At 47.6% G+C, this 24,503-nt stretch overlaps 1 protein-coding gene across 6 annotated transcripts in view; it reads right to left on the bottom strand.

Annotated features, from left to right (window-relative positions):
• Positions 1 to 24,503, bottom strand: part of SLC4A4 (solute carrier family 4 member 4) — a 120,936-nt gene that overhangs the window by 76,130 nt on the left and 20,303 nt on the right. For all 6 annotated transcript variants that reach the window (XM_051769384.1, XM_051769379.1, XM_051769380.1 and 3 more), the window contains exons 2-3: positions 15,657 to 15,730; positions 3,998 to 4,177 (exon numbers count right to left, since the gene is read on the bottom strand). In XM_051769384.1, the coding sequence (XP_051625344.1) occupies positions 3,998 to 4,177; positions 15,657 to 15,730 (254 nt within the window). The remainder of the gene's footprint in view (positions 1 to 3,997; positions 4,178 to 15,656; positions 15,731 to 24,503) is intronic.

The following is a 24,503-nucleotide window of genomic DNA, read 5'->3' as shown; positions in this document are numbered from 1 at the left end:
GCCATCTAGTTCTTGAAGACCAAAACACCAAAACTCCCGTATATTTATGGCAAAGTTTCCCTGACCACCTTCCCTATGTAAATACCAATACAAAAATCCTAAACTCTTTGGCCATCCTGCCTGGTACTTCTCATCTACAGCTGTTGCTCTCACTGTGGTGAACTGAAGCTAAAAGCTTCTGGAAAATCAGGAAAGAAACTGGATGGCTGAAAAATCCAGTAACACCAATAGGAAGACTCTTGGCACAGCCCTGCCTGCGCTGCATCTGCTCTGCTAAGTAGGTTCATTTATTTCCATCCTGTAGCTGTCTCCTGGTATTTATAGCTGCTGCCTTAACGAACTTTCGAGGTAGATACCAAGCCTGAGCCTTCCTAAATTGATGTTTAAATATCCTTGTTCAATTAATTCGATCTTGTTATGAACGGACAGTTCCACAGTCAGACTGGCAACTTCCACTCCTCACTGGAAATCACAGAATCACAGAATGGCCTGGGTTGGAAGGGACATTAAAGATCACCCAGTTCCATCCCCCTGCCATGGGCAGGGACACCTTCCACTAGTCCAGGTTGCTCCAAGCCCCATCCAACCTGGCCTTGGACACTTCAGGGATGGGATATCCACCACTTCCTTGGGCAACCTATCAGCTGGGACGTTCCCACAGTAACTTTTTCCTGCAAGGCAGGCACTCTGAGTTGGGAAGCAGTACTAGCCATTTACTTGCCTCCAGGGAAAATCTGATCCATCCAGCCCAAACCTCACCTGCATCACGACAGGCTCCACCCAAAAGGGCAGCACAACCCTCCAACAGCTTCTTACTGAAATGACTCCACTGAAAATGTGCAAATGCTCCTCCAAACCCAGATCTGAGGGATTAAGAGTGGTTTTTCACTAAAACCCTCAAGAACTACTGCTGGTGGGCGGAAGAAGAATTCTCTGAGCCAACTGAAAACCTTTACAAACCTTTCATGGGACAACATATCGTCCCTCCCCTCTCTCTTTCTATATGGGTCCTCTTATCTCTCCTTTTGGGGATTCCAAAATTTAGATTCTGCAGTTATATTTATCCACCCGGCAACATTTTGACTCCTGACAAAAATCAGGTTATATTCTCTTCAGGGATGCAAGCACTGAGAGAATTCTATTCCTTGGCAGCAACAATTTGTCAGATGCACAAAGTCAGTAAAAGTACTGCAGCCCCTGGGTTTGGGCCACGGAGGTGAGCCAAACTGACCTGGAGGGCAACCACACAAGGAGAAGAAACCCCTTCCTAGATCAAACAGAGATGCATTTCCTCATGGGAAAAATCTCTGCACGTCTGCAGTAAAGAATGAGGAAGAGAGAAATGGACTTGGAGAAACTTCTGTCTGCCTTCCTTGTTCCTCCCTTGTCTCATCCCTTGCAAGCAGCAGCAACCTACACCATCCTCTTCGTGCTGAGGTAAGCAACTGGCCAACCCCATGAGGCAGCGCCAGGCAGGACAACCACTGCTAAAAGGTGTTTCCTCCTTGCTGGCCCTAAGTGGAAACCAGGGCCAGGCTGGTTAAAGGAGGTGCTGAGATGTTTCACCTGGAAGAGGGATTTGTCATCGTCAGCAGTCCTGCCTGAGAACCAGGGTGTGAACGCCGAAGTTCTGTGAGCGCAGAGACAGCCCCTGCAGGCCTGGAATGTCCTGAAAGGGTTCTGAGGAGGGAACATCGCCTTCCCGCCTCCTCCTCGGTCTATCACAGCACCCCTGTCTGGATTTGTGAAGGAGGCATCCTTCCCAAGCAATAATTTCCTTAGGATAAAACAGATCTGTACACGTTGGATCTCCGGATGGGAGAGCTGAAGGTTGTCTATAAACTACTGAAGTTTGGCTTGTTTGACTGAACTGGCCACAGATTAAAAAAAAATGACTGACGTTTCCACGCTGCACCAGTTCCCAAATAGAGAAGTGCAGCGTGACCCGTCTGGAACCGGGACAAAACTTTTCTAGGGAAGGTTTGCATTTCTGGACCTGTTTATTCTCTTCCCAGTATCCACAGACATGTCCCATCGGGTTCGGTTGTTGTGGGATGAGCAGCTTCACCTGGTGAGTCAGATCCAGATTTGGTGCAGTTTTCACCAAAGAACCTGACAAATCAGTTAGCATATCATGGTCCTTAGGGACAGACTATGAAATCTAAGCACTAACAACTGCATCAACAGCACCTTCATTCCTGCTCTGCTAAACTACACAGCTCTTACACATATTTCAGCTCCTGATACCCCATGCTCTCTACTGACAGCTGCCTCAGATATATGAAATACAGTTCACTCCACCTTTCTCCCAACTCAAAGTTGCTGCTCAGTATTTCCCAGCTCTTTGTTTCTAATTTCCCTCTGGAAATTCAATTTGAGCCACCTACCCCTCAATCAATGCCCGTTAAGGGATGAAGATTAAAAACCCGGGGTTCTAACTGGGATTTCTTGCCAGGATTGCCAGTACTGGACACCTGGTAGGTGCTCACTGGAGAGAACGGGGCTTCCCTTGGACTCTCTTGTGTGATACAGCAGGAGGATAGAGAAGAAAGGCTTCTGAGCAAGTGAAAAAGAAAAGGGTAGGAAACACACAGTTCATGTTAGCTCTGAAGACAAGAGATTCAGAAGAGAAAAAAACCCGGGGATATGAGGCAAGCTGTAATTCAACACAGTAACCCGAACTACCTCTCTCCTTTACAGAGCTCTGAACTAACTGAGCCAGCTTGTAAAAAGATCTGGCCACCAGCGAGAAACAGCAAGTCCCTGCAAGGACCTGGAAAAGTATCCGGATACGTGAGATGGGGAACAACAGAGAAAAGGTCCCAGTGATGGGATATGAACGCTGTTACGTGGGACACCTGGAATATCGAGTGCTATTTATGTGATCACATTCCAAAAATCTGCACTGCAGAGAGGTCAGAGGGGAAAAGACGATAGGAAAATTCCCAGATGGAGAGAGCTGGAAAGACTGCACATTTTTACATGCAGATATAAGTGTAGATGAGAACACACTAAGGCATAGAAACAACAGAGACAAAAAACACCATTAACTCTTCCTCAAATGACACAGAAACAATGGTGGATGAAATGAATGGCAGAACGTGAAAACCTGATGGAAAAATGGGCTTTCCACCATGGGCACAATTAGCCTGTGGAAGCAAATCCCCTAGGGTATGATACACTCAGAAACCAAATAGGAATTGCTACAGGCTGGGTCACCTGCACGCCAAAGAACAACAGAGACGTAAACATAAAAATTAAACTTAAAATATATGAATTCTTGAAGCCAGGTCATTATGTCTTTTGGTGTAAAACCAACTCCTGCTTTCTGAGTGCTGACAAGAGAACTTTCTCGGGACAACCAGGGAACTAGAGCTAGGAAGAGCAAACAGATTCTAGGACTTGCCTTCCTTTCCAGGTGCTGCTCTCTGAAAAGACCAACAGGGTATGCAAACCAGACCTCACCTGCCTATCAAAATTCAGATATTCAACCCCTACAGAGACTCAAACATACAGCAATGCTACATTTCATTCTTCTTTTTGTCTGCACAACTTTAAACTGGTTAATTACTGTTGGAAAAAAGTTATTAGCACCACAAGTCAGTGACACACGAAGCCAAAAGCAAGAGGTGGAATTCCAGAGCGGGTGCATGCCCCAGAGCCAGGGCAGAAGCTGCAATAGATCTGCCCAGGCACCTACTCAGTTTTTGCCTTTGCCTGCTATCTTTTTACACACAGAGTCAAATTGCTTTTAAACAGTTGGCCTGTTCCTGGTTGGCATTCACTCGGGAGCCAACTCAGGTGATACAGAGGGATGAAATGTCTGCTCCAGCCTGTGCCTTTTCCGAGCCACAGCAACCAATCCACAGCAACTGGCTAAGACTACTCCAACAGTGCAACATGAGATGACTGCTTTCATGGATCAAGTTTCCTCCTCCACGAGCAGATCCCTGGACAACAGACCATTGTAATGAGTGACAACTGAAACAGGACTTACTGAGTGGTTTTAGGATGCTGCTGCTCGTCTCATCAGCGTTTTCTATGTCTGATTTGTCCGAGTAGTTCTCCGAGATTTTCTCCTTTTCTTTCTTTTCTTTGTGCCCAGGTCTTCTCCTGTGACGCCTCCTCCTCCTGTAGCTCTTCGGCACGTGGACCCCGATGTAAATCGTGTGGTGCCCTGGGGAACACAAGCACACAAGTATTAGTGCCAGCTCGGGGCAGTTTGGGCATCACTGGCCAGCACAGTTCATGCTGCCTTTCATAGAATCCCAGACTGATTTGAGTGGGAAGGGACCTTAAAGCCCATCCAGTCCCACCCCCTGCCATAGGCTGGGACACCTCCTACTATCCCAGGTTGCTCCAAGCCCTGTCCAACCTGGCCTGGACACTTCCAGGGATGGGGCAGCCACAGCTTCTCTGGGCAACCTGTGCCAGGGCCTCACCACCCTCACAGGGAAAAGTTTCTTCCGTATATCTAACCTAAATTTCCTCTCTTTCAGTTTGAACCCATTACTCCTTGTTCTATTCCTGTTTCACTCCAATAGGCAAGTGAACTATCCTTCTATGCTGGCCTAGCATTAATTAGTCCTGTTTTTCTTGCCTTCCAACGTGAGCTTGGACCTCTGTAGCTTCCATTTGGAAAAGTATTTTTTGTACCTTCATTTCTGAGAGCATAAGCCAGTGCAGACTCTCTGGTAATTTTTGTCCTTGTGACTCGTTTAAATATAAAACAGAAGGCCATCATACTCATTTTGTAATATTGACTAGAGTGCTCTTCAAACACATTCTACACTAATTTTTCCATTTGATTTGCCAAATACATCAGCTGGACTTAACAACTACCTTGTGCCAACTGATTCAGCTTAATTGAAGAGCTTAGGCCAACAAAATCTACATCACTTGACTGCGCAGTCTATTGTATAAGAAGTGTCAAAGTACCACTAGGTACCTTTATACAGGTGCCATTATAGAGGTACCATGTTCTAAGTACCATTAGGGTGTTGTTATAACACAGCAGAGGAGGAAGGACTACTCATAGAAGTTCCTGTCAATTCCTAAGTACTCCTCACTTTCCAAAACAAAAATTAACTAGTAAGGCAGTGAGTGCTAAATTTCCTATGCTGCACGTAAACCCCGAGGATGCCTTTCCCCTCGCACTGAGACTCTCATTTCAAACCAAAGCACTGCAGTTACATTTGCCAATTGTTATGTTGATCAGTTTGATAAAAATGTTTTATTTTCAGGGCTTTCTGCACTCCTGCCCCATCCAAGCTGGCCTTGGACACTTCCAGGGATAGAAGAAACAGAAGTGCAGAGCTGAGCGGGGTTCAAACTCAGGCAGCAGGACAGTGACAGGAGAACAGTCCTGTGTGTGCTGCCTCCAGCCTGGCATGCTGGCACTGCCATCTCCGAGGAATGGGATCACACCACAGAGGGAACAGGTAGAGCCACAGAGGCATCTGCAGCAAGACCTTCGGATCGACACCTGAAGATCCGATTTAGCTCTTGCGTGCCAAAGGAAACCCAGAAAGCTCTTCCAGCAACTGGAAACATCAGCTTTAATGTGGCAGATGGCCCCTAAACGTGCACAGGGACAGCTGAGGGGAGATCTTGTCGGAGCACAAGCAGGAGCGGGAGGGTGGGGGTGACCCCGGATACACAGGGCACTGGTAGCCCTTCCCAAGGGATTCTCACACCCAAGATTGTATCCAGAAGCCTGATGCGAAAGGTTATTCGTATTAAATGACATCCTCCTCTGAATCACTTGAATTCTGTGGTCAGCTTGATAATAGAAACACATCATAGTAAGCCTGTAGTCTTAATACTTTAATATGCTGCCAACAGAACTGGACAATCTCTTTAATCTTTGGGCCACGTGTGCGCAGTACAGATTTTGGTAACATGAAACTCAGTTGTATATACACAGGCAAACATCTGCATTACTTTGCTGCTTTTCCCTGGTCTGAAGGCAGAGACTTATTTAATGTTGTTTTCTGTGTCCCCCCTCTGCCCCCTCCCAGTCTGTTCAGGGAGGCCAAGCAAGACATTTTCCTCCTCTGTGTACTTCAAGTGCTTGGCATCTGTTTATATTGTTCCAAATGCTGAGATAAACTTCTAGGCTCCCTTCCCAAAGCGCCTGGAAGGAAACAATTGACACATACTCTCAATGCACTGGGCTCCTGAGACATTTCCGACTCACCGGGGGAGCCCAGCCTTTCCCATGAGAACCACTGGCTGAAAAAGGCAGTGCCTGAGAAATGTAACGTGGCACACAGGCACCGGGCTGGGATCCTACGGCTTGGGGATGGGAAGCACGGAGCCGAGTGCTGGACTGCTCCTGCTAATCCAGGTCCACAGTTTCGCTTTGCACACCCAACACGGTTCCTCCGGAGGGGCTGCTCCCATCGCCCTCCCCGCTCTCCCCAGGGAATCCATTCCCCTCTGTGTGCGCACCTCATTAATTTTTAGAGCTGTTTTGGCTGACCAGGGTGTATTTCACAACACTCGAACCCCACCTGCAGGTCCCAGTGGCACCGGTTCTGTTCTATGGGACAGTGGTGGGCCAGGGCTTCCTCGGACTTACACCAGCTGCTGCTAAAACCCTTCAAGTTTGTGCCCAAGGAGAATCTTTACTGTGCACCAAGCTCACAGCAAACTCACTGCATCTGATTATTAATCAAACAAGAAGCAGTCATCATCAGGGAGGTCCTCCTGGAAAAATTCAGTTGAAACCACATCTTTTGCTTCATCAAGAGCTGCTGAAGACAGCAGCTCGTGATTCAGCACCCAGATTTGGAGTTGGGGCACAGCAAACTCCCTGAGTCAGTTCTACTGGTGAAAACTCACTCATGTGTCACCCAACTGAAGTTCTGTGAAATGCAGCATTCCCTCCCCTTCCCTGCCTGCAGGAATATCTGGTCCTCATCATCAAGGTCAGGTTGGATGGGGCTTGGAACAATCTGGTCTAGTCAAAGGTGTCCCTGCCCATGGCAGGGTGTTGGAATTAGGCATCCTTAAGGTGCCTTCCAACCCCAAACCATTGTGAAAGATCACTTTATTTATCATCCTCTCCATTTTTAAGCACTAACTCTTTTAAGAAAAGGGTGACAACGGAATGGCTTTTGCTCAGCAAAACCAAAACCTGGTCACTTGGAAAAAGGAGCCAGAAGTTACAGGATCAAAGGATAAAGTCTGCCTGCTGCATCTAAGAAGGAATCCCTTCCACATGACTGGGTTCTTGAGACTCAGAGCCTGGTCAGACCAGTTCATAAAGAATCTCACATTGGCACCTCAGAAGGAAACAAGACCAAAATCTAATATTAAAAATGCATAAAGGACTGAAAATGAGCTGAGCATCAGCAGTTTCCACCCAGCCCTTGTTCCTCCTTTCAAGTCTCCTCTCCACAGAACAGGGAGAGTCACATTAAACCCGGCGAGCCCTGTGACAGGCTCACGTGGTTACAGATGACAGGTCCACAGAGCCAAAAACCTTCTCCACCAGCTCTGGCCACTTGCAGCCCCTCCCGCAGTGGGCACCCCCCCTTGTCCCCAGGTTCTCTGGGACAGATGCTTTGGGCCACCTGCACCAAGGGCTTTGCTCAGGAGGAGTCACACGAGAGGGGCAGCGGACACAGCTCGCCACATGCTTCGTCAGCAGAAGATGGTACAGCTTTGTGGCCAAGGTGTTGGCACGTTGCCAAGCCTCCAGAGATGTGGCACTAGCCAGGACACTGCCGGGATCGCAGCCAGGTTGCTTTTCCAACCGGGGGATGGCGGCAGAAGGTGCTTCTCATTTTGTGTGAGAGTCAAAGGAAATTAATGACATAAAAAGCTGATGGCCCAGAAGGACAAATAAATCAGAGGGATGATCCATTTTAAAGGGGAGATACTAAAAGTAGCGCTAAGGAAGTCCCAAACTAAGCCCTGCTTAGTATCAAATCAGCTCAAGAAATAAGAACAAAAAGGCCACGCCGTCACGTGCCTGGTGCCCTTAGCTCTACCTGGTTTTAACAGGAATTACAGGTGCTGGTGGCAGCAGAGGAGCAGATGCAGGGCCTACATCCTGACCATCACCCCCCATTAATGCACACGGACACAGATGCTGAACCTCCAAGGAAAACCAAGCCATAACCAGTTCTCTAGATGGGCTGCCCTGGCACAGTCCCAGGCTCACCCATTAGTCCCCATAGGATTTTTAGGACATCTTGATATTCAGGTGACCAATTTTCCATGCAAGTAAAAACCCATCGATCAGGGAAAACAGTAGAAGGATTCACTGATCACTTTGTGGAAATTTGAACATACCAGTTGGAGATATATCAGATCCAAATCCCTTCTTCTATAAACGGTATTAGTAGGCAATGAACTGATTCTTCCACCATGTGGCAGTTTGCCAAGGAAAAGGGTCAGGTGTTAATCCATCAGGCAACAGAAACAATCACCATAAGGCTGAGTAGGGGCCTCACAGCCTGATAAATGCCATCAGGAGAGGAGCCTCCCCCGAGAGAAAGGCAGGAAAGGACAAAATATAAAAGAGGCTTCAGGAGAGACCACCCTGAGCTACTGTGCCATGGACAAATGAGAGAAGAGACAAGATTAGAACAACAGGGATTCTTTTCAAGTCTGCCAGCTCTGACAAAAGAACCCCACATTCATGGCTAAGATTCAAGAGAGGACCCAGCATCAGCAATGAAGATGCAGTTAATCAAAGAGGGAACTTGTCCAAAGATCATTTTATATATTTGCATTACTGCACTTCACATCCTAACATGCAGTCCTTGACTGAAATTCCTATAAGGGGAAAGGAATGAGCTGTGCAGGGGAAGACAGCATGGGAACTGGAGACTGGGGTTTTTTTTCTTCTTTTGTTAACATCAGACTTCTAGAACTTCAACATCTTCAAAAGGTCAGGTTCATCTTCATGTAAAGTGACCTCCAAAAGGTTCCCACCTAACACCACTATGGTTAGGTAGAGGGGAAGTCTTCCCAGCCATCTGCCTAAAGTTTGCATTCCTCTGTTCCAAACAGTGGATGGATGACCCAGACTGGATCTGTTGGATTCCTAACAAGATCCAGAGGCTGCTCCAGTGAAGCATGTGTAAAAGGGGAGTTAGCCCTGAGCAACAGGATGGCTCTAAAAGACAGAGCTCACATAAAGCGAAGTCAAGGGTATCTAAGCAGGAAAAGAACATGAAAACAAAATGAAATGAGGTCTTCAACTGACTTCCTGAAGATCCTACAAACTCTGCTTGTGTAGAAGGAGCAACGTCTGTCATGAGGGTGGCAGTGAAGTAAGGAGTGGACATTGTTCAGTCAGAACAATGAACATGTGGTGGGGGTATTCTCCCTGAGCTTTACGTAAGCCCTTGCGAGACTCTTACCCACAACCCCGTAAGCTGCTTTTCTTTCTCTTCTTTGGAGCTGTGAGAGGTTACAAAAGCCACCGAACCTGTCCTGCTGTGATCTGATCTAATCTGGCCTGGACTACTTGGCTTCCATGGAAAGACAAAGAAGACTTTAAAAACGCAAGGCTTTGGGGAACAGGGCAGAGGAGGGGAGCTGTGCTGGACTGTTGGATTCAGCTCTTTGGAAGCACGGTACCTTTGGATTTTCTGGCATCCTTTAAAATGCTGTCCCCTTCCGAAACACTCCAAATGACCACCCAAAATAACCAATTTTGGCTGAAAATCTTGGCCTCATTTTCTGTATTTCCATCTCATTAATGACCAAGGCTGAGTAAATGAGTACCAAGCTGTACTTGGCACTATCAGGTTCACAGATGCAGGTAGGATTTTAGACCCCCCCCTTGAAGAGAAGAAAGAGTTGTGGAATGATGACTAAGCACTGCTTCCATTCCCTGGGAAAAACCCCAAACCAGCCCCCTGCAAACAAACCTTGATTCCAAGGTTGCAGTCATAATTAAACACGTGTTTCATGGAAGGCAGCCGGAGCTGGGCTTCCCGGAAGGCCAAGCTGGTGCCAGCAGGGCACCAAGAAGGAATGCAAACACAAAGGCTCTCAACATCTCTCCAGCAGCAAACGCTTCCTTCAGGAAGTGCCTCGAGTTCCCTTTGTCCCCTCTCAGCCTCTATTGAAGTTTGCCCAGTGTTGTGCAACCAGACTAGGAACATCACCCAAAGGAAAGGAAGGGACAAAACCCCAGGAAGGCTGGGATGATGCCTGAACCAGCCTACAAGCTACAGCCCTAGCACCTGTTTCCAGGTTAAGCTCAGCTCCAGCAGTTCTGCTAAGAGAAGGAAGGACACTCCTGTGTTACCCAGCCCCAGCTCAGGCAACATGACTGGATCTCCCCAACACATTCTGGGTTACCTTTTCATCTTAAATGTCCCAGAAAAATCCAGGAAGGGTCATTGGCACATCTGGGGCTCACAACTGATGACTGAGCAAAGGCTGTATCAGCCTTTGTATCATCTGTATCCTCTCCATGTGAACTGTTACATCCAGAGTTACTGTACCTTAAAAAAGCGCTGTTGGGCAGAGGAAAGTGGGAACAGGCAGTCAAACAAGCCTAGACTTGAATCCTGAGTAAGAGAGTTGCTCCCATCCAAGGTTGAAAGGCGCCAAGTGAGACCCTCACCGCCAGGTCAGAGAGCTGACAACCATTCCTAAATGGTTGGTCTTTTCCAAGTTAAATGATTCTGTGATTCTAAACTGATAGGAGCTGAAAAAAAGCCAGTCACTGTCAGAATGGTATGGAAACACCTTCCTTCACCTCGCACTGAGCATGTGTTGGCACAAAACTTATCATCACTGAAAAGAAAGCACCACCTCTCCCTCACCACGGACCCACCACACCAGCTATTGACGCAGTTGCTCCTCTCCATTTCTCCTGCCTGCACAGCCAACTTATCACTGCCTTGTATAAAGTCCATTTATCACCCTCTGAACTCAGATTGTAGCTTTTCTCACCCAGCACAGAGCAGGCAGGAATCAACACCTCCTCAGCCCACCCCGGCAACCCCAGAGCTAAGGTTGATTCCTGGCAGCAGAGGACAAACAAGGGCAGTGCCCAGAACGGTATCTCATGCAATGACCTGCTGGACACTGCCAAGAATAAGCAGCCTCCTGCAAAGTGCCATGGAGAATTAAAGCTGGAGAGGAAAAAAATCTGAAAATCTGAAATCTTTCATCCCGATGCTTCAAAGCTGGGAAGATCCAAACCACCCATCTTGTTTTCACTAGCTGTGTGGAGCAGCATTAGGTCCCAACCTGAGCCTGCCATTTCCAAGTTCACAGAATTCCAGAATGGTTTGGGTTGGAAGAGACCTTCAAGATCACCTCATTCCAATCCCCTGCCATGGGCAGGGACACCTTCCAATAGACCAGGTTGCTCCAAGCCCCGTCCAACCTGGCCCTGGACACTGCCAGGGATGGGGCAGCCACAGCTTCTCTGGGCAACCTGTGCCAGGGCCTCACCACCCTCACAGGGAAGTTGTGCCAGCTGCTGTATGGAAAGAGAGCAAAAAGGCAGTGCCTGAGTCCTCCTCATTTGGCTTTTGCAGGAGCAAAGCCTGACTCAGCCTTACCAAAGCAAAATAGAGCCTCATTTGTCTCCACACATAAATTAAAGGTACCAAGGAATATTAATGAAGTACACTCTGTGATCAGATTTTACCTGATTAATTTTTTAATCACATCTATTTTAGAAGCAATTAAAAACTCTGATATGAAACAGATCATGTGGTTATTCCTGAAAATGGAGGAGGTCTGCCTGCAGTCACAGATCAAAGATTGAGGGTGAGAGGAGAAAAAGAAATCAAGTAAGTGGGTAAATACAGCTCATTTATCCTACTGTCTGCACGCTGCTAATAAAGGTAAAGATGTTCACAGATATTTTTGCCCTTTTAACCTCTCTCCTCATTGATCCAACCATCAAGGACTAATCTTGGGCTTATGGCATCACACAGCTTTCTACCAGCAAAGTGCAATGACACAACCTGGTCAAGAATAGAAAGCAAGGAGGAGGAAAGTGCTAAAATGGAACAAGTAGTTATGGAATGTTGTTACAAAATCCATGGTTTAGCCTCGCTGCAGAGCTAGCAGCACAACAGTAAATCCCACAATGATAATAGGATCCAGGGAAAGTTTCCACTAGCAGCATACTTTCCTGAATTCACTCTTATAGCAGTGGTATCTTAGAGATGCTATTGAAACGTTTACTTTGCCCATCATTTGGAGGGCGGGACAGGTGTGCTGGTCCCTGTTTCCTACACAGGAAAGGAAGGAGGTCCCTGTTTCCTACACGTGGAGCTGCAGTGCTCCTCGGGCTTTGCAGCAGTGGAGTTGTCAGACTTCAAACCCAGCATCCTCCACCCCACCACGGAGTCAGGGCAGCAGCGAGCCCGAGGGAAGTTACGCTTGGAGAGCCAAGAATACCTTATCTCAGAGGATAAGGTGGAGCTTTACTTTTCCCCTCTTGCAGAATCGGTTATTAAGTAATCTGTTTATGTCACACATACCAGCACTCCTCGCAGTGGCATTACAGCAGCACTGCGTTACCTTCAAGGAAAGGAACGTGCAGTGCTCTAAATGAATGGGAAGGGTTCTCTCGCATGGCTCAGGGCAGTGCCTCTTCCTCATTTCCCCCAGGAAATGCTTGCTTTCCTTCCACACTCTGCCCCAGACCTGGGCAGACCCCTTGTCTCACCAGGTCATGTTTCTGGGCACCTCCAGCAAAGCAGTTCCTCCTAACTAACATGTACAGAACCCGTCACGGAGCCCTCCCGCCGAGACAGGCAGCAGGGAGGGCTGTAGGGGGGGCCATTTCCAAATGTCAACAGCCAATGCAACAGGGACACATTCCAGCGTAGGACCAGGCTGAGGTGCCACCTGAGAGAGGCAGTAAACCCCCCGGGAGCAGTGCCAGGGCCGCACTTCTGTCAGGTGTGGACAGTTTCTGTTAACGTTACGGTTACTTGGCAATTGTGCCACGCTGAAAATGTCTCAAGAGCCTCCTGACCAGAAATGCACGTTTGCCCCCCTCCTTAAAAAGCCAAGTCCTTCCCTCTCCCCCGCAGTGTTACATAATCAAATCAGTGGGTGACGTGGTCTTTCAGAGTTTCTATCTCCCTCCCACAGGCACAACCCGAGGGCATCACTGACCAAGCAAGGCATGTTCCTCCCTTCTCCCCAAGAACATGCCAAAGAGGGATGCTCCAGGTGACAACTTCAAAATTCTGCGTTCACCTGTCTGGAATCAAACCGACTCACAAGCAGCAAAGGCAGCCTGGTTTCGAGGCACCTTATAATGCTTTGCTGAAGGGTTTCCCCTGTTCTCTCCTGCAAACTCCTGCAGCCAAGTTCGACTGCTCTATCACTACACCATCAGCTCTCTTCTCATAAAGATTACAACTCCCCTTTCCCTCACAGAGGGTAAAGAAAACAGTCTCTCCACTCAAATTCAGTGAAATTAAATGAATGAAGCGCCTTCCTAAGAAACTCAATCAATATTGATAGTAAAAAAATACTTGGGAGAAGAATGGAAAGAAGAGGTAAGAGAGGCAAACAATTTCAGGATATGTATGTTGCTTCCTCATGAAAGTAGGCTAAAAGTATAAACTATCAGAAAAATAACACACACCTGGAGGTAATAATTCCCCTCGCTGTTACCTCCTTCTACAGAGGATGTAGCCCCTGAAAGCCTTTTAGAACAGCAGGTTGAAACCACAGCATGAAAGTGGGGCAGTAATGAAGGGCACTTTGGAGCTAACGGCTCCAGGCCTCCAGACAGATGCTCTCCTCCTTGAAAACACTCCCCTGGCAGTGCAGGAATCTAGCAGGGACTTAAAAGCATCTGCACCAAGTGTCAGCCAAAGGTCTGTACTCTGACGTGTTAGCCCTTCCACTGCACCTTAAACTGATCGAGGGCAGGGTTAGATTAGATATTAGGAAGAAATTCTTCCCTGTGAGGGTGGGGAGGCCCTGGCACAGGTTGCCCAGAGAAGCTGTGGCTGCCCCATCCCCGTAAGCGCTCCAGGCCAGGTTGGACGGGGCTTGGAGCAACCTGGGCTAGTGGAAGGTGTCCCTGCCTACGGCAGGGGATGGGAATCAGATGATCTTTAAGGTCCTTTCCAAGCCAGAGCGCTATGAGTCTACAATTCATTCCAGGGAACTAGCTGGCTACACAGCTCTGAGGCTCTCCACAGGCTCAGCCGAGCAGCTCCAGCTCCAGAGGCCTGTCGTGTGCAATTAGAAATACTTGTTTTACCTCCTCTCCTCCTTCCCCCAGCTAAGAGATGCAACTGGTCTCTTAGCCCAACTAAACCAAACGAGGATATGCACATCGGAACATGGGATATAAACACACCACTGCTGCATTAACCACAAGTTTTTCACAGCCCCTGCAGACAGTCAAAAGGACCTTCCTACACTCTTCGTCACCAATAACCACTTCCATTATATTCCTGGAGTGTCACACATGGGCAACACACACCACAACAGCATGTGGCAACATTTAAGACAATAAAACATGAGAAATATTCTCCCTCTCTCCCCTCTCAAGTGGTTTTGCTGTGCCAAAGTGCCAATTATTCCAGCAGCAAAAGGCTAATACAAACCCGACCCCGCAGACAGCAAATGGCCTCATTAAATGCAACATGATGATTTATAGCAACTCAGCACAGATTACTTCATCCCAGAGAGCAAGAAAACAGGTTTTTCGTGGAAAGGACTTGCTTGGTTTGCTGGAAGTGTTCTAACTCTTCTTGGAGATTATTTTCTCTCCTACTGCTGGATCCTCTCCTGCCCATTACCGGTGACAATGACATGCCTGTAACCCTACACCTTTCAAAGCATTTTCAACCTAAAACCCACAGGCATTTGTTTGCAAATAAAGGAATTAGAATAAATTATATCTTCAAGTCAGGAGGAGAAGGATAGTGCTGCAAGGTGACATCCTTTCCTTTCCAGTAGAGTCCTACCCTATTATGCTCCCTTCCTTCTCCCCCACTAGTTTATCAAGCCCATGGTCAACTGATCCTCAGAAAATGAGAAAAAGAGAATTTGCTGCAAATAATTCACTCCTATCAGCTTCAGAATTTTCCAGGAACAACCTCAAAGTAAACTCCTTTACATTCCTTTCACCTTTGAGATTTCACAACATTTTCAGAGAGAAAAAACCCACACTTCCAAAGGAGTCTACTCTTTCCCTAAAAAAGTGAGGAAATTGTTTGCTCTCTTATAAAGTTCTCCCTCAAGGGAAAACCCTTTTCTTTATGCCTCTCGAGCTCAGAGGATAACCCAGGCAAATGTCCACCGAACACTCAGTACAAATTCTGCTGCTTTTTCCACTTGGCTTCTCCACCTGCCTCTGTACTCCTGCACTCTCCAGGGCAGCAGCGATAGGCAAGGGTTGCCAAAACTCTATTCCCACAGGAAAGCAAAGCAAACAGCTCAGGTGTCTCACAGCCCCTGTACAAGACACAGCCAACAGGACTTTGGGGGCAGCGTGTGCCAGCACATGCGACAATGTTCGCTCCTGAACTGAAAGAGAGGATTTCTTTAAAAAGCCAGTTTGGCCCCGACCAAGTTTACTCGTGTTTCACTCAGTTTTATGTGTGTGTAGGATTCCCTGCCCATCCTACGTACAAACACCACAGCAAAGGCACCCTTCCTCCCCAGCAGTCCGAGTCTCTTACCTTCCACTTCTTCTTCATCACATACATGTTTAAGGAAGGAAGCCCCTCTATCCAGTACTGCCTCGTCCTCCATCCTATAGTAATAGAAAAGAAAAAAGGAATGCTCAGACTTCTCCTGGAGGGAGCTGTTCGAACCAGCCCAGGTCCTGGGCAGGTTAACTTGCAAGCTGTTGTTCATGTTCCTGTGGGCACTCCTGTCCTCCTTCCAGTGCCTGCTGTTTCTTCATAGAGCTCCTTTCACATGGCGTTTGCTCTAAGCTGGCCTCACGTAGCTCGAATTCTGACCTTGAGAGGACATCAGCGGTGACAGGTGTGAGCAAGGTAATCCCAGCTACAAGTCTTTGGGGGTTTTCCTGTTTCTTGTGTTGGGGTTTTTTTTTCCCCAACCGGGCAGGTTGGGGGCTGTCTATGCAATAGCCAAGAGTTTGTGGAATTCCAGCTTCCCTGTCAAGCTCTCCTGGCAGGCGGCAGCGGCCGGGCCGCGTCCGGAGGTGAGCAGGCACCCCGCACACGGACACACGTTCCACTGCACAGCCCGGCCCCGGCCAGCCCCTTAATACCAGCACAGCACACTTGTCTGCTGGGAGCCCAGCTTTGTGTCACATGCTGGCCTTACAGAAATCTGACATATGAGGATTATCCCGAGACCGAGCTACAGTAAGTCAGACCATCACAGCAGTCATTTATGTGTGTCACCCATTCATTCATCCATTTGGGGAAGGGTTTTAGTAGTTGCCCTTCCTTCCCCTCCCCTTTTCCCTCCACCTCTGATCCGTTTCTGTGGACAACAGAGACTCCTAATTCCATGCCTCGGCCATTGCTGTGCTCCTGCAGCGCTGCCCAGAGCTCCTGCTGCTGTTTCCCTCACAAAATCAGACCCTGCCCACTCTCCAAGGGTACATCTGCAAATCCACTCTTGACAAGCAAACACAAAAATAATAAAATAATAATAAAACAACAAATTGGAGCTGTGTTAAATAATCTCCTTAGAGGCTAAGCACACATTTGCTGCTCACTGCTGGGCAGTCGCTGGGGGAGCTTTCTATGCAAATACAACTGGGACTGGGATGGTAGCCTGTTTTCCTACCAAAAAATAGGCATAAAACACCTTTTCCTTATATTCCCTTGGTAGAATAGAGACAAACTCAATCCAGAAAGAGACAAGGCCTTCAAAACTTCTTCTCATCCATATTGCTTCCATGCAAGATCCTCCAAAAGCAGTAGTAGCAAACATTTAATTTTACGATTGTTTTAAGAGAATATTCAAATTCACGAGTGTAAAACCTGAAGAGATGAATACCAAGAAAGTAGAATGCCTTAGGGTGTCTAACTTGCATGCCAACACCTACTTGAATAGAAAGTAAAAAATAAAAGATAAAAAATAAAACTCAATCACAAAAGAAAGCACCAGAGTCCCATTTTCTGAGCAGCAGCTCTGAGCCACCTCTGCCAAGTTTTCCTCCACCCTAAGTGCTTTTACTAACCCACCACTGGTCTCATCCTTGGCTCTCAGTCTGCAGCTGAACTCCCAAAAACAAGTCTCAAATCTGTCACAGATAAAAAAACAGTGAAGAAAAATGGGTCAGATTCAAACCCACTACCAAAGCCTATGGAAATACACATTTTTCATTTGGATTATTGGATGGCAATGAATAATAAAGCACCGTACCCAAAACCATATGTGAGCACCAGCCCCCAGGTTTAGGTCCAGTCCACACCCAGCTCCCCTTCGCACAGGCTGCTCCTGCCCGAATCCCAGAAGCCAGAGGATTTCCAGCAGAAATTTCCCTGAGCTAGGAAAGGTGCCATTCCCCAAGCAGCTGCTGCTGGGCACAGAGGGGTGGGATGTGCTCCCTGCCAGCACAGCACGCCAAGCCAGCACTCAGGCACACACCAGCCTCCCCTGAAAGCTCCAGCTCTTCACTCAATTATTCAAGACTATTTATGCATCTTTTCTGAGGCAACAAAAGGGAACATATTCCATGGATGCCCTTGCCTGTTTGCAACGGTTGTGAAGGCACAACCCAATATTTTTTTTTATTTTATCCTTTTTTCCCACAAAGCAGTACAGTAGCAGCTTGCTATAAACACAACTGGAAACATCTGGAACAGATGGGACTGGATTTCCAGACACAACACAAACCACAGGCGCTTTATTCCCAAGTTAAGTCTGTTCTTACCCCAGGATTCACCTCTGTTCCCCGAGTATTATACACATATGCAGGTGTATAATGCACCTGTGTATCCCACAGCCCTCCCAAACACTGTGTCCCAAGGCCAGTTCCTCTGTCATAGGCAGCATCAGCCCAGGCATGGGGCAACTCAGAATCTACAGTCTGGTAGAGGTGGAAAAAGGGAAAGGAAGGGAGCAATTTCCACTGCCTGCGAGGGGTACGGTGCTGAGAGTTCACAGGTGCCATCCCCTTGCTGAAATGTCTGCCCACAACAGCAGAGCATCCTCCCAGTGTCACCCTGCCGGGCACCAAGCACCCACAGCAGCGGGAATGGCCCCCTCGCTCCCAGGAACGGCACCTGGAATGGGTTTATCGCATTTAACAGCCACGCTTTCTAGCCCCAGAGGGTTGGAAAACTGCTTAGGACACACTGCAAGGCTGGTGCTTTCCCTGAAACACGGATCTGAAGGAGCTGGGGGGTTTTAGAGGGCCAGGAATAGAGCTTGTGTTGCCTTGGCACGGTGCCCCGGCTCTAATCCGCAGGAGTTTGGTGATTAGACTCCAAGCGTCACCCTCCTTGACTTGGTCTTTTCTGCCCTTCTCAGATTAACACAGCATTTCTGCGGGCCAAAATCTAGCAAGAAAACATCCTTTACCAATTTGCACGGGGAAACTGTCTCAGCCCCCTGGAATTCTTCAAATACCATGAAATGGGAGTTGCAGAAACTTTACCAAAAAAAAAAAAAAAAAAATCACATGAAACAACAAGAAAATCTTCAGTTGGGTCTTTAGGGGAAAACTGGCAGAGTCCTGTCAGTGAAGCACCTCAGCAAGACCAGATATTGTCACCATCCCATGAAAGGATATATGGAGAGAAAAAAGGGTGGAAATAATTTTAGGGCCTCTGAAAGGAGATATGCCTTCAGCTAAGTCTGGTTTACCAGCTCTTTGTCGTAAGTAAAGGGACATTCAGGCACTTCTCATCTAGATTCACATCCTCGTGACTGCTACTGAACATTTTGCAAACAAACCTAAAAAAAAAAATAATCAAAAAAATACTGGGTTTCTATTTTCAGGGTCTAGATCTGACAGAATATACTCCAGTGAAAAAACACGAGCTGCTTGAGTAACTGGCCTCTCCGGGCCAATGATCAGATCGGTGCCAAATATTTTTAGACATGATGCTATGTGTCAATAGGGTTTGAACGAGAGTCACACACAGCCTACCCGGCACAGCAGCAACTCGGATCTGCAGAGCACCAGCAGATACAGCTCACAGAAATATTCCACCAGACTACTCAGAAAGAACAACACCAGCTTAGTACTAACAGGGATCCTGGACTTCCTAATGGCTGCATTCATCTGCCAGCATTTGTTTTGCTCCTCACATAGGGAAATCTTTCCGCAGGTCTCTGCGCTGCAGCACCAAACACTTGCAAGGCATTTTCCAAGCAGTAAGTAACCTTGGAGTTCCTGTTCCCGGTGCTACTCGAGGCCAGCCCCAGCTCCCCCGGGAGATGGAGTGCTGCCACCGCCCGGCTGCACAGCTCCGGAGCCGTGGAACTCGGGGATTGAGGGTAGGAGAGAGGGAAAGTGGTGTTTGGCGTAAATAAAGAAGGACTGATGTGGCAACACGAGTTGTTGCGCTGAGTTACAACTCGCTGGAGTGAATAAACGCCTAACCGAGCTGGGGAGCACAAGGGGAGAGTTACTGCTCACTGATAAGCTTTTATGATTCTGCCCATTTCCAACGGCTTTTGCAATCAGGAAGAAACTGCAGCAAACTCCACATCGCAGGAGGAAAAAGAAACGGAGCCGGTTCCGTAACTGAAACTCTGTAACGTGAAAGTCACATCAAAGAGCAACCCAACGAGCCGGGGCGTGGAGTGGGGCAAGGGCTGAGGGGAGACGGAGAGCATCAGGTCACGGAGCAGCAGTGCCAGCAGCTCCTGTGCCACAGCTCTGCCTGGCAGCTGTGGGGAAGCTGTCCACACTCCTGGGAAAGGCAAAGGCAAATGGGATCCTCCTGCGTGTGCAGAATCAACCACCCTCGTCTGCTTCACTGAGCCCAGCACCAGTGACCTGTTAAGATTTTTTCCCTCAGAAAACTGCTGTGCATAAAGTGGAGTGGGAGCATGTGGACAGGGATGCTGGGGGAGAAGAGACAAACCCAAGCAAACAGTGCACTGGGGATCACGGGTTGAGCTGTTTGCCAGGTCCCAAATCCCACAAGGATTACACCTGAATCCACACAGAGACTACTTCCCCTCACCAGGTAGCTCCCAAACACAAAAGGGGAGACTGCTCCAGTAAGGAACACCCACAGCCCCACACTGCTCCCCACAGGCAGAACCAACACTACTTGTGATGAGCAACACCATCCACCCTTCGACTACAGAGGGACCAGCATAACCATTGGCCAGACCCGGAGTGTCCCTCAGATGGCACCTGGACCTGAGCAGGTTGAAGTGCCACCAAAGGCTTTCCTGTCAGTGACGGCCGGTGCCTTTACCAAGCCACTCAGGTTAGATGCCGAGTGTGCATCCCAAAGGGAATGAGTCAGCCAGCCAAACAGGCTGCTTCTGTCAGCGGGCTGCACAGAGACAGAGATAACACTATTCCTTTTCTCTGCAACCTGTGAAGCATTCGGATACTGCAATTGTAGCGGCCAAATAAACAGGAAACCAAGGAGGAGACTTGGTCCCAGCTGATGCTCTCACAGCCCATACGCAAACGCTTGAATAAACAGACCTAATGCGACCCATTCCTTCTTAGGGCCCTGATGTGTTTTGGTTTTCTCACATACTTGCATATGGGCCCTATCACACAGAAAAAACGAGCTTCTGACTATACTCAGCGTGGCCTGGTTGATGCACTTTTGGAACACGTTGCCAAATTTATCTTGGATGCATTTTCCCCTGTCAGCTCTAAAGCAGCATTTATTTACAAGCTTTCTCAGCAAAAAGCTGTACTCACCCCGAGAAGGGCAGGACAGAATCCCCTGTTTTCTGCACAAAGAACCTGCACTGTAATATTTATACACCAAATAAATTCCCAATTAAGTCACCCCATTAGGTGAAATGTTTCCCTCTACGGAGGCGTTCTCAGGGATTGAAACTAAGTCCCATGATAGGATTTAAATACGACTCTCAGTTCTTGACTAAATCTTGTTTTCAAAAACTCTTACAGACTGGAACGTCAAGAACTCTTTAAAGTTTATCTCAACTCACAGTTGAAGCCTGAGAGAGCACCTTCCTGAAACCGAAGTGAGAATCATTTGCGTCTGTGTTGACAAAATAAGTTTATCATTTGGATTTCAATTTTAATCCCTGACAACTTTGCAAGAACTTTTCAGGTTGGATACGTTCCAAAAATGAAGTAACTCCTAGGAAAAGCAATTAGGAGCAAATGAAGTTGCAGTTTTCTTGTGCACAAACAATAAAGTAACACTATCAAAACACAGGAAAATACAGGGAGAACACTGGCACTGGATGCTGGGGCAGGTGTAACAGTTGAAGTCTTTGTTTCATTATGTTTAGATTACTTACCATAAAATGACATAACTCTTTAAAAGCTGATAAAGTCAGCTGCCTCTTTGTTTTCATTTCCTTCTCCTCAAGGAAACCATGCAGCTGGAACTGGAGGCTCAGCAAAGAGAAGGCTGTACTGCACTCCAGCTTCACGTGGGAATTGTAGGATCTCAGTGCGAGTCCCTCTCCAGCGGGACGGGGTGAACCTCTGCTGCTGAGCACCTGGCTCCTGCCACATCCCACATCCATCTGCTACATTTCATGTAGCTACAGCCAGGAAAAGGTACCGAGACACCCTGAAAGGAATTCTGGCTTGCGCTTCCGCAGGAGCTTTGTGAGATGGAATCAAATGGGATGAATCCACAGGAAGAAGTGATTTCAGACTGCAAATATTATGAATATATCTATTTGAGGATAACATAAACCAGACATTTTTCACAGCTTAATTTTCTGCAAAGCATGAAATAGAAATAATAAAAAAAAAAAGCTTTCTCTAGAGGCAGAATGTCAGGTTTTATACCCACAAGCAGTAGTGGATTTTTCCTAAAAATTATTATTTCAAGCCACCCTGTGGCATCTGATCTATTTTTTGCTATTTATTACCGTGACAATGTCATGTCCTGCAACATTTTTGTTACAGTTTTATGCCTTGGAGACAACTTCTTACTCGACCCTGTGTCTGTTTGAAACCAGCTCTGGTTTATAAAGTAGCAGCTCCTTGTTCCAGCCTGGTGTTAAGAGCTCTTTTCAGGGAATCTGTGCCTAAGTGTGTGGTGTCATTGAACTGGGAACCATCACAAGTGTGCATCTGACATCAGCTCAGCACACAATTTTCAAAGTACAGAATAGCCAGGAGATATGGATACACCTATGTAGAAACCTGGACAAAGAAACAGCAACTGTGGGAATTTTTTTCCAGCATCTACCATGTATTGCCCACCCAAGAGTCTCCAAAAGCAAGGCATGGGAAGCCTGGTCCAGAGGCAGATTTCCATCTGTAAGTGAGGATGTTCGAGCTCGGTCCTGCCTTTAAGAGAACAAGGCTATCTGGAATGGGAGGAGCTGGGTTTAAGTCCATTAACCACTGAGCAAAGGAACAGGCAGTGTGTACAATGCGGGGTGGGGCAGCGCGTCACTGGCACCACTCACCCGGGACTGCTTTTCTCCAGGGAAAACAACCCGGCACGCTCAATCCTGGCTTCCCAGCAAGCAGCTCCTGCACCTGTCCTTCCCTGTGACTGCTTTGGGGGGGAAAAGTTCTCCATAGTGATCACCCCCAGCACAACCCACAAAACGTGTGAGACCAGCTCATAGCTTAATTTCACTTCTCTAATTACAGTTTGGAGCTTTTCCCTTCCCTCAGGCTTCAGACTTTGAAATGCTCAACTCCTAGAGCTGTGCCTTGTCCCACCATCACCTCCCCAGTCACCTCTGAGATGGTGAAGTCACTCTAAAAGCATCACAAAGCTCTGGACCACTGATGGCAACACGGGTACAGAGAGAGTGCGCTGGCTTCCTGCTGTGAGGAGGACAGGCAAGGTCTGATCCAGCACAAAGCTCGGCTGGCAGAGGCAGAAAGCCTGTTGTATAAAACATTTTGGACATATCTGAAGCAGCCAAGGGAGCTAATGCTCTCTCAGCACTTCCCAGAGTGCAGGCGCAGCATTTCTCATCCAATTCCAAGTGTTCTGACGTGAGACGTGGTTTCACGATATGCTGGTTTCAAAAACATAATCCAGCATAAAGGATATTTTTAACAGGGATGATTTCAGGAAACTGCTTCACCACTTCCACAGGCAGGAAATTCTCCAAGTTCGCTTATTGCCAAATCCTGCAAACTTTACCTGGTTACTCGATGACAGTCTTCGGAAAATCTGCAATATTTCCATGTTGGAGCAATTACTCCAAAGTAAGATGGGACATGATATCACTTGAGTTCACATCCACAGGGGTGTGATCAGAGCACACAGGTGTAAAACTACACCAGAAGGTCATACCCACCAAAACCAAATGCCAGCACATACACACATGACTCAGGCAGAGGAAAAAACTTCTCCAAAAATATCAGACAAGCAAGAAAACCAGTGGGCTTTCAACCTCATCCTCACTTGGGTGCCAACTGCTCATCTGGAAGACTTTATAGCGACGGTTCCCTGGGGTGACAAGACAAAATCTCTGCTGAGGAAGGTCACTGGCATCGGTCCCGGTGCATGCATCAAACGCTAATTTAATAACAGTCACTCAAAACTAATGCAGACCTGAGAGCCAGAAACGTAAACAGCCAACTTTCAAACTAAACTCCCTTCTTGCTTCCAATGGCTGCACTGGGAAATAAAAAAATAAAAAACAAAAAAAAAAAAAAAAGAGAGAAAAAAAAAAAAACAAACACAAAACCCAGCAAAACCCAAAAATATAATTAAAAAAAACCCCACAAAACCACAAGCCAGTGGAAGTTTACTGAAGATGAAGAAACAACATTTCCGGAGAGAAGGGAGAGAAATGCAAACCCAAGTTATTTTAAAGTCATCTGAGACTAAACTGAAATAAAGAATTTCATCACTTCCACCAATTTAGGCTCCAGTCAGAAGAAAGTCACAGCCCACAGCAGCACAGACCCAGGGAGCCGTTCTGTCTCCCAGGAGTGCCAAGTGCTCACCAAAACACTGATTACACAAGCCACAGGGTCCAAGGGATGCTGGTCCCTCACGAGTGACACCCACGAGGATCACTCAGCACAAACACGACTGCAAGTGACAACTGCCTTCTCTGCACGGCCACAGATCCTGCTCCAGGAGAGCATCTGCCGTGCCTTCTGGGGGCTGTGACCGCGCTGTGGTGACAACACCACGTACGTGTGGTCCCTGGCTACCGCTAGCCAGACTTGCGCCCACAGGCAGGAAAACTCTCACTCCTCAAAATTTCATGTCATAATATTGGAGGGGCAGGTCGGTAGGAAACTGCTGTAACAGAGCACTGGCAGTCACCGGGATAAAAGACAGTCTGAGGGAGCCTCACTGCCATGGCCACCAGCCCGCAGAGAGCTCATGCACACAGTCTCACCCTTGGCAGCACCTGCAGAGAAAGCAAAGGGGGATTTTTTGTAAACTTTGGAGCACAGAGCAAAGCACCACCTGCGGGTGCCC

Source organism: Manacus candei, unplaced genomic scaffold (genome assembly GCF_025592945.1).
Source record: "Manacus candei isolate 608988 ecotype Guabito, Panama unplaced genomic scaffold, ASM2559294v1 h1tg000107l, whole genome shotgun sequence".
Lineage (NCBI taxonomy): Eukaryota > Metazoa > Chordata > Aves > Passeriformes > Pipridae > Manacus > Manacus candei.
This window is presented reverse-complemented; position numbering and strand designations above follow the sequence as displayed.